Raw genomic sequence first — 10,905 nt, 5'->3', positions numbered from 1 at the left:
ACTTTTTTCACCATCATCTTGGTATGGTTTCGAAGTTAATGTAAACAAACTTGTTTCTTTACTTTGTAAAGAAAGACAGAGTTTGCCTGGGGCCCTTGACTCACTTAATATGGTCCTGTTAATGTATAAATGTTTTTTTTTAACATTTTACTTTAAAGATTAAAGATGCTGCTTTCAGTAGGCCATAATTGTAAATGTTTCCATGGTGAACTATGCCTTTGCAATACAGTTTCATATTAATGTAGCTACACATGCTGTCTACTGCAGTCCAATTTCTGCTCCTGATAACCCATCTGGTCTGCAAAGATTGTAGCATGCTGAGTGCACCTTTTTCTGCAGAAATCTCTCTTGTGTAATTGTATAAATAATTGTTATCAGTGTTTGTATATTTCTTAGTATTCCCCGTTGTTAGTTTGCTTAGTTGTGAGTCAGTAATTCATGCCCGACAAAAAATGAAACTGTCTGCTGTGGAGCAGCTCTGCGGCCTTGCATTGCTCTCTGGTATGTTCATATTATAAATATTTAACATAATAAATATTTTCCTTATTAATAATGTATTATTTCACCACCTGTGACCCATCAGCTATTTATCAGAATGTATTTTTTTATGACTTGGCCTAAGTGTTTAAGGCATAGATTATAACAAAAATAAAACAGAATAATAGCCTACACTGAAATTATTAATTAATTTTTCAGCTAATATACTCACACAGCCAGGGCAGCACTGTGTTCTGTTTAACCAGTGAGACATGCTTTCCAAGGTGCTGCGAGAAAGTCAGAGCTCAATTCAGTCATTTGCTAAGTGATCATTTAAAATAAATAAATAAATAAAATAAAATTGTATAGAAAATCCCAGTCGTTGCGATGGCCCCCCGGGCAGGATATCAGTTTGTCCCAGAGATGATGGGAAGCTGTTAGTCTCAAGCCCTTAGATAGATATGGCTTAATGTGAACATAGCTGCTGGAACAGTGGCTGTGGGGGGGGGGGGGGGGGGTGCAACAGTTACAACCACCTTTACATAAACCTACAGACTACACAGTGCAAGAATATTTTCCAGAGCATTTCTGAATAGTTCAATGTGATTTCCCCACATTATAGATCACAATAATTAATGACTGGAAACATTGTTTGGAACATCTGTTTAGTCAATCACATTTCTATAAGCCACAAAGTGTTATACCACACTTTGTTCAGAAGAAGCAGGACATTCCAGTCAATTTAATCTTACAAGTAAGCATAATTATCTGAAAGCATGATCATCTCGAAATCTCTATGCAGGAAAATTCCATATGACTTAATAGCTTAATGATGTTACATTTTCACACTAACAGAGAAATGGAAGCTGCAGCCTGCATTGATATGTCATGACCACGGAGAGAAAGAACAGATTTTCTGTAGGGGGGGCTTAGTGCTTTTTTATGATCACTGTAAATATTTCACTCAAGAAGATGGATGGATTGTAAAGATGAAAAGTATTCATTGCAATTTGAATTGCCTCTGGTGTTAAATTGAAATCATAGTGAGCTGGTGGATGGGATGACATTTCTTTCCCCACGCTAGTGCAGGTCAATGAGGAATTGATGAATCTACTTTGGCATTCACACTTGTGATTTATTATTTATTGAATTCTGCTTTAGTCACTGGGATTCAGACCAAGAGCCCCTCCGTTTCTCTAACACACACAGACACACAAATATGTTGTATGTACAATATCAGTCATAAGTGTGGACAGACCTTCCCATTCACTTGAATGCGAAAGTCTGTCCAAACTTTTGACTGGTATTGTATAACACATTGGTCATTAATTAATAATCAATCAAAGAACTTTGAATTGATTATAAGAATGGCCTTCACTACTGTTCTGGTTAATATGATCTGGCATGAAAAACAAACAGACACAAAATTAGATTTTCATACTCAAATAAATTTGTCAATGATGAATCTCCAAATACTAAACTGAAAAGGCTTTTTGGTGTTTTTTCAAACTAAACTTGTCTTGGTAGCTATTTTATTGTGGAAAAATGTAAGCATTTTGCATAAGCCTGTACTAAAACATGATGAATCATGAATAACAAAAACACCTGTCAAAACTCCTGACTTTCAGAGTAACAAAATGAAACACAGGTTTATACAACACGTGGTGAAAAAGGAGGTCAGACGTGTCAGAGATTTGGGACACGGGTACATGGGACCATAAATTTGGGCTGACATGAACAAATGTCTGGTCAGCCCACACCCAATGTCTGAATGTCTCACGGGAGTTCTGGTCACAAGGTAAATGTGAAATATGGTGTGAAAGCTCCAAAACTTTAGTCAGGAGAACAGAAAGCTATGTTTGGAAGATGAGTGCACAAAACCCCAACCTGTAAAACAGCCCTACCAAAAAGGCCCTACTACACAACATTCAAAAAAAAAAAAAAAGCTAAACTAAAGAAGCACTAGGTTTCCCAGATATTTCAACCATATGTCTCAGTCCAAATATTTTTAATAATGACATGATATTTAGTTCAGAAAAAAATGAGGGAAAACATACAGCTGGTGCGGGGCTTGAAGAAAAATATTGGATGTTTGGCATCTGACATCTGATTTCTTTCTCCCCCATCCATTATTTTCTCTATCCTGCCCTCACTTCTTATCGACAGCTTTGACCTGTGTGGGCTGTTGAAAAAGATCAAATATCTCTCCCTACAGTTGGATGGATTGATGGAAATCCAGATGAATCTGGATGGTGTAAGGATTGTAACACATAGAAGTTGGAAGTGAGAAGAGAAGAAACCCTCCAACCTAAAAAAGGTCAGAAGGAACTGAGAGAAGACTGGACGCAACAAAAACACATCTTAACACTGATCTATTCAGACTGTTAATTTTATTTTATGATTTGTTTGCCATCATAAAGCCCAGAGGACTCTTTAAAAATCCAGTTGAGAGCTCTAAAGGCTTATTTATTGAAAAATAATCTTGTACCCTTTATCTTTGTCCTCTGTCCTCCTCCTCCTTTCTTTTGCGACCAGAGATGATTGCATTGACCGATGTTGCCTCCGACTTTGGGTTCAGTCTGATAAATGACTCTGTCCATCAATGGAGGAGGGGAGAAAAAGCAAGGGAGATGACCTGGTTGTCCATCATCCTCTGTCTAAGTGCAGAGAGGAGATTGGATATTGAACCGAAGTTGCCTTCTCCAAGTCAACATATTTGAAGGCTCTGTCAAGGGATGACACTATAGTCAAAATCTCTCTGCAGTCACAACACACATACCTTCCAGTTTATATTTTCCACCTTAAACCCCTTAGTTTTGGTGACACAGTTCCAAAAATGAAATGTTACACACTGTATATAGCAGTCAACGTCTTGCAGAGGCAGACTATTTTCCTGTAGTTGGTAGGTTAATGTGAAAGTTTGGTTGTAAAGACACCTGGTGTCATAGGAGCACTGTTCTAGGAAGTCACTATATGTCTCTAGCTTGTTACAGTATAACAACTGTTATAACAATTACACTCAACCAATATCCTCACTTAGATCCTGGCACCTATTCAAGCCTACTGTACCCACTCTTAATCCATGCATGCCTGTTCCTCATAATCCCACATCTACTGTTCTGGGTGGGTGGCTGCGTCTCTGCACCATTAGGTAATTTGTTACAGCTCTGCACCCCTTCTGGCCTGTGGTGGCCATTCCCCCGTACCAGTCTGCATTTAATTCTTTTGGGTCTGTCTTCTGTGCGTCCCATCATTATAGACAGTCTCTGCACAGTGCCACCTGTCCATGGCGGAAGTCCCTGCAGGGGCAAAGACGTCTGTATTTGGGGGAGTGACCTGCACAGCTGAAGAGAAGGGGTTCCCGTTGGAGGCCACATTCCCGTCGTACCACGGAGAAGGCTGGAAGGATGTGGTTGATCTCGGAGTCTACTACCTCACACTGCACCTGTAACCTAAAGGATGAAAGAGAAGAGCAAGGGTCTGTGTACATACCAGAATAACTCTTCACCGGGAAAATATACTTCCTGTGTTCTTCAAAGGATATGTCAGAAAATACAAGTCTTAAAAGTTTTTTTTGTTTGTTTAAGACAGGAGAGTGGAATTGGCATGAGCTCAAAATAAATGGAAGGAAGAGTCAGGAAAATAGAAAGATTTCATCACTTTCATCATACTACAGATGCCAATTTGATTTGAGTTTTAGCTGAGAAACGACAAAGAAGTTTGAAAAGCTGTGAGGCAGGTATGAGATGTCAGTGTGAGAAAGATAACTGGTGTCAGAGAACAGACCTGAGCTACAGGGACGGGTAACAGAAAAGAAGTGAACAAAAAAGATGCTTGGAGGATGAAAAAAGAGCAAAGAGAGCTGGAGATGAAAGCAGGCAGGGGAGGAGTGTTTGTAGGAGAGTCACACACAACAGCAGGCTTTATGTCTCAGAGCTCCAAAGACACATCTGAAGCTAAGTTCCTGCTTCACCCGCCAAATGTTGGTACCCTAAAGTAAAAAAATACCTGGGAAGATACAACCTAACCTGTTCTCAATGAGAATATAGAGTTTGTATATAATCTATTATGAAACATCTAATAAGAAATGAGATTCCAACTATAACATTTACTGTCAGTTATACAATAAATCTGTCAGTTTCATGATGAGTGATCAATCCTAAAGGGGGTGTTTTCTAAGAATGTCTCATGAAAAATCTTAAATTTCTACACACATTTCCTGGTGCAGTATGGAAAGTAAGAGCAAGAGCAAACAAATGTTTTACACTTTGAAGAGGTCAATATGAAAAAGCTTAATATGCAGTAAACAGATAACAGTGTTAACCTTGTAGATGTTTCTATTAAACAGTAGAAACAGTGAACTTACAGCAATATAACTGTGAGGCAAACGGCATACATACCTTATATAAAAAGAAAAGAGTGTATGTGGAACCTAAAAGTCACAATTTAGCCTAAAGAGACAACTACACTAGGCAGATAAAGAAGACTATGACAACAGAAACTGGCAGATCAGTAGATGAATCAATTTATGCAAGTGTATGTTTAGTTTTATTTTCTCATTTTCTAATTTAAACATATTGGCTGACTGTTTTCTGAGTGACACATACCCAGGCCAACCACAGGAAAAGGATTGCAGCCTAGCCTGTAGCTTGGTAAAACCAGGGCTCTGGGCAGGACTCACTGGTAAATTACAATGTCCACTGCTGAGGATAATGTTATCCAACCTTTGGATGGCTGCGCAATGACAAATTTGCTCATCCAACAACTGTGCAGAGTTTCCACCGTGCGTCTCCCCTGTTTGGCTCTGTGTCTCACCATGGGTGGGGCTCAGGCCCTCCACACACACACAGAGCAGAGGAGAAACTAGCACAAATATAATACAGCATAATGTAGTAGAGACTCGCACACTGAGCTGAAATGAAGTGAGTGCACACAAATTAAGTAAATAACATTAGAGAGGCTGGGGATCCCACTGTTAAAAAGATTGGTCCCATGTGCCCATGAGACAGTTAACCTCTGGTTTATCCCCCTGGCTAATTTGAATGGGATAAAATTATTATATACTTCTGAAATGTGATCAGACCATTTGAATCAATGTCATTTCGCAGGGGCTGTGACGCTAAAAAAAAAACCATTTCCACCATTTTATAACCACTCTTTTTGCCATGATTGTGTGTCAGAAAAATGTTTTTGGGAGAGATTGCTTGTCGGCACTAAACTTTGCACTAAAGTACAGTTGACATATATAGTATTAAGTTTGTCAGCCAAATACACACCATGTACTGCAAATGGAAGTTACTTTAGATTAACATACCCTCGCAGTGCCTCTTTGTTGTTGATGAAACGAAAGTGAGCAGGTTCACAGATGAAACCAGCTGACTGACACGCATCCACACAGGACTGTCCCTCTTGAGAAACGAGCAGCCTGAGAGAGCTGAATGGAGGCCATGCAGGTGGAGCCGTCACATTGGACGCCCAGCCTAAGGTTGTGGAATTGGGCAGGGCCACAAATAGAGGTCCTGTAATCCTGCTGCTACCAGCAGACCCCTGTCCGGAGAGGTTGGCTGGGATGAAGGGAGGCTCTGGGGTACAGAAGTTCTGGCAAAAGGTGGAAGATATGGTAGAGTTAGTTTGTGCAATCATATTATTATACTGGAAGTGCGCAAGGCCTACAAGAAATTATACTTTTTCCAAGATGTCAAAATGGATTTATGGACATTTGTCCTCCATTCTGTGAAGAATGAATTAATACTGATTCTACCAGTGTGTGCATGAAATGTGTGTTTCAATTTGACTGAGTTAGGAATCTCAGAAGAAGTGGTGTATTGTGTATGACAACTTGTGTCAATTGAGTAACAGAAAAAACAACCCCCCAAAAACGACCCCAAAATGTAGATGCTGTTCATGTCTTTTAGAGTGCAATAGAGGTTCCTATCCTTATAATGTGTTGGTGTTTACATCCCTAGTTTATATGTAGAATTGGGATGCAGCTTGACACAAAGTATAGTAGCAGTATTGGTACTGCTTTATCAAAACAGTGAAGGTACTTTCAGACAGTAAGCAGTTCTGTATTTTGAATGCAGGGTGCAACTTATGACATTGACTACCTGCTACAATCCTGCAGCCACATACCTACTCCAATTTCATCTAGATACAGCAGGCTGTAGCTTAAAATAAAGAAAATAAACCCGATAAATACAGCAAGTTTTGCTACTGATATCACAGTTGTTCTTGATATTGTTTATTGACCTGGTGGCAAACTAAAAAAAAATCTTGTATGGAAACCCGCAAATAGCTGTGCATGTTCATGAAAGCAGTATCTGCCTCTTCTCTTCTCCCTCTGCTGCCAACCTTGGCGCACGAATGTCACTGTGTTTATGTTCAAAACAATGAAGGTGGCACTGCTCATAGTCTAAAAATACCTTAACAATACTGCTGTACAATAACACTTTTAATAATGTACTTAAGACAAGAAATAAATATAAAAGTACATCAAAAAAGACTTTTATTGTATTGCATTGTACATTAAACACAACTGCAATATTTAACACACTTGCACTATATAATAGGCAAAGAGAGTCTGAGGTGAATTATAAAAAAGTGATAAGTTAGCTACTACAGGATGCCAGTGTATCATTATTATTAATGCATGTGCTTTTTTGGTTAGTTTTTTTGGTACAGTAGATTAAGTGAAATAAAAGCATAAGAAAAAGTGCTAAAGACGACAAACTGCAAGCACTGGTTTCTATGTTAAATCATGTGGTAAGATATTTCACTTGTTTCATTTTCTCCTGTTTGTATTTCAATAGTATAAATGCTACTGCAATAGCACTTTGGTGTCCAAACTAGCTGCCAGTCAGAAGCAGACAAAGGCTGCTGAGAGACCCTCTGCAGTTTGTCTGACATCTAGTGTGGGATTATTCAAATATCTTTCTTTTATCCCAGTCCTCCATCATCGTCATTGTCGCTGCACTTCTCCAATTTCTCCTTACTCATTCCTTCTCATTAGTGTCAGTAGACCTTCTGCTTTAGAGCCGGAGGGCAGATATGAGGTTCATAATGAGAGTTAGCATGTCGATTAATCACAAGTCTACATACATGGAGCACTGAAATACTGACACACACTCACACTCACACTCTCACACACACACACACACACACACACAGTTCTGGGTATTGAATGCACACAATGGTGAAATATTGAACAGAGTGGGGAGTTTGAGAGCTTGTGAAAGGAGTGTGTATGAATGTTTATATGAGAGAGAGGGAGGACTACTAACGAAAAGAGAGATGTGTTATGTCCAGTGCTCTTTGTATGAGCAGGATCTCACCTGATTCTGTATGTAGGCATGTACTCTCTCCAGCATCCCCTCACAGGTGTACTCGTAAGGCAGATATGGCTCAACCTGAAAATAAGACACAAACAAAGAGCTTCCACCATTATTATCTCCATATTTTGCTCACAGTAAAGTGTACTTTTCTTTTGCTGTCACTTCATTGATCGCAGTAATTGCGATGAATTGTCTCTTCTTCTGAATTTCAGCAGATGAATGTCTCTATTGTCAGATTTCTACTAGGCCTAATCACAGTATGTCACTGCTTCGAAAGTCATTAGGCTTTATTTGCATACTAATAGATCATTCCCTGCAGTGATGTGCTGGTTTTATGACTAAAATACACTTCTGATTGGCCTAATTAGAGCTGGTAAGACTATATTCTTTTGTGTTTCTCACTAATACCAACATGCTAACAAACTGTCTGAGACACGAAATCTGGCTGAATGTAAAATTGCTGCCACTAAAACAGTAGGATTAATAAAAAAATTGTATTGTATGATTTGATCAACTATTTCATACTGTTGGAAATCAGCCAAACTAAATAAAGATATCAATTGGAGCTTTGTTTTAATTACCTCTTATGCAAATTTCCAGCTCTGTATTTGTAATCGGGTACTCTACTAGAGTAGCATTTGTAGCACCTGAAAATATATTATTTTGGAGTACATTGTTGGTATCATTTAACAACATTTCATTTAGGGTTACCAGTAATATTCAGTTATTTTGGTTAAGTATGCTTAATTGTACCGGAGAGCAAGGGGTTATTCCACACCATACTACTACACTGAGTGGTGTTTCACATTGCTTGATTCACAGTTCAAAAAAACAATATATATATATATATATATTTTTTTTACATTATACCTAGCTCTTTATGTAGCCTCTCAGTTCAGCCTCTGTCTCTTAACAGGCTATCTTAGCTCCTGATGAGCCCACTCTGTTCTGCTTGGCCACTCAAGTCATGGCTTGGTGTGGCTAGCCGAAAACAGTAGTGGATTTAGATATGGGCAGCTGCACCGGGCAGCATCTGGCTGGGGGTAGAACAGGGCACACGTACCAAAAATACAACAACAAAAAAACATAGTGGTTGAAATCACGGGATCAGTTTTCTATCGTTCATTTGAACGTCACTTCAATGATATAATGTCACTGTTTGGGTCAATTAACCTTGTTGGAGATGGGGAGAGGGGCAGGAGTAGATTGACCTCATGTCCCTCCAGTGAAAGCCTGAGATAAAGGGGGCAGCGGAATCTAGCACGCCTAATTTTGTACAGTAGCTTATTGATGCAATATGTAAAATCAGTCACACTGTGAAATGCTACCAAATAAACAACAATTCATACTGCGAATATTTAGTTTCACAGACACATTGTTAATTTTTTTCTGGGTTGTATAATATAAAACCAGTCTGCATACCACCAAGGTAAATTGGTTTAGTCTTGACTCTTGGTTAACACTGAAGGTTGAAGGTGTGTAATATTTCTAAGTGTGTTGTTCTATTTATGTATTTGTGTGATATAGGATTTGTGCAATTTACTTTTATTTCTGTGTTTCTTTTATCAGCAATTTGTTATAATATGTGAAGTTAACTGCCACTGTCAGAAAACAATGGAAAAACGCCATAATGTTAGTGGAGCGAGGCAGTTGCTTGCTTAGGTGGAGCAGGTGATCATGTAAACATATCCGTTATGAATCAAAGTCGGTTCAGGTTGCAAGTAGAAAAAACACGTTTGAAAACAAGTGTTCAGAGCAGTCTGAAGCCTAGGCTTTTTGCTTACAGGGATTACTTCTACATATATTTACCTCATTTTTTTTTAACACTTTGGTCACATTTAATATGCACATCCAACACTGTGTGTAGCTTTGTATTTTCTATGTGTCCTGTGTGTTTTTTGCTTTGTATTGTTAGTTATTGTGCTGTTAGATGTTAGAAATAAGTTTTAACTGCAAAGGCTAGATTTAAAAGAAATTGAGGTTTGTCTTTATGCCCTAATGCAATAGATCTAATTTGTAAATGATACACAACTCACTAAATTGCATTTCCAATCTGAAATCAGAGCAGTCTAAAGTTCAACCATGTATGGAGTCAGACTTGGCCCACTTTAAGTTAAAACCACTGAAAATCAAGTATACAGGAATGATGCAATATAAAAAGTTATGCACACTGCAAATCTGATCAAAGCCTTATGTTAATCTACTTTGTAAACTGGAGCAGAAAATAAACACATGGACATGAAGAATAGACAAACAAGCTCTCTGTAATAACTATTGAACATAATACCACTTTTCTTTCCATCGCTCCTCTGGTTTGTCTATACTTTGGTTTAAATCATATTAAGTTAGTATTTATTTAGTTAATATCCATTTTTGTATGTGTATATGTGGCAGAAATATCTTTACTTTGATTATACTGGAAGTGGGTGTACTGTAGCTTGAGGTTGTTAGAAATTGTCTGATCTATTTCTCTGCATTAAATCATATAAATAAAATGTGTAAATTGAGTCTAAAGGCTGTGTTACTGTTAAAGGTCTGAGTGAAAATCAATTGTGATTAGTGATTAGTGGGAAAAAAAACAAGGATGATTTCCTTTGCAAATGTGGTATACTTGTGAATATAATAGAATGATCACACTTTTTTACACACTAAAAAATAATGTGTTCCCATTGATCTATTTCTGAGAGTGGGACCTTAGTCTGAGAGCTCATAAAGTTATTATTCTTAGTCTTTAGTGCCATTTTCATGAATGGAGCTTCTCCACAACTTGCCAGACGTCTGACCATATGGTATTTTGGGGGCGTCATTCATGTTAATTTACTCTTCTTGGGAACGAGCGTTCATTTAGAACAGGTGGGATTCATCATGTTTACGAAGGTCATTTACAACTGTTTCCTGGTGATACGAGTATTTGGTGAATCCGACGTGGCAAACTCGTAATTTCCACCTCACGGAAAAAGTACGACAGATTTAAGAAGAAAAATATAAACATATTCTTGCATCTGGCCCATTGTCTGATAATTGAACTTAAATACACCTGAGTGTACATCATGAAACATCATGCTGTTTTGGCTACTAAAAGTTTCTGTTCAATTTG

The 10,905-nt window shown here is 38.2% G+C and overlaps 1 protein-coding gene across 1 annotated transcript in view; it reads right to left on the bottom strand.

The window, feature by feature from the left end:
• Window positions 1-3,730: 3,730 nt before the first annotated feature.
• The window catches only part of LOC128364616 (alpha-1,6-mannosylglycoprotein 6-beta-N-acetylglucosaminyltransferase B-like), a 133,714-nt gene continuing 126,539 nt past the window's right edge, over window positions 3,731-10,905 (bottom strand). The window contains exons 16-18 of the mRNA XM_053325185.1: window positions 7,809-7,883; window positions 5,792-6,075; window positions 3,731-3,929 (exon numbers count right to left, since the gene is read on the bottom strand). Of these exons, the coding sequence (XP_053181160.1) occupies window positions 3,731-3,929; window positions 5,792-6,075; window positions 7,809-7,883 (558 nt within the window). The remainder of the gene's footprint in view (window positions 3,930-5,791; window positions 6,076-7,808; window positions 7,884-10,905) is intronic.

Source organism: Scomber japonicus, chromosome 2 (genome assembly GCF_027409825.1).
Source record: "Scomber japonicus isolate fScoJap1 chromosome 2, fScoJap1.pri, whole genome shotgun sequence".
Taxonomy (NCBI): domain Eukaryota; kingdom Metazoa; phylum Chordata; class Actinopteri; order Scombriformes; family Scombridae; genus Scomber; species Scomber japonicus.
Note: the sequence above shows the minus strand (reverse complement) of the source record. Positions and strands in the feature narration are given on the sequence as shown.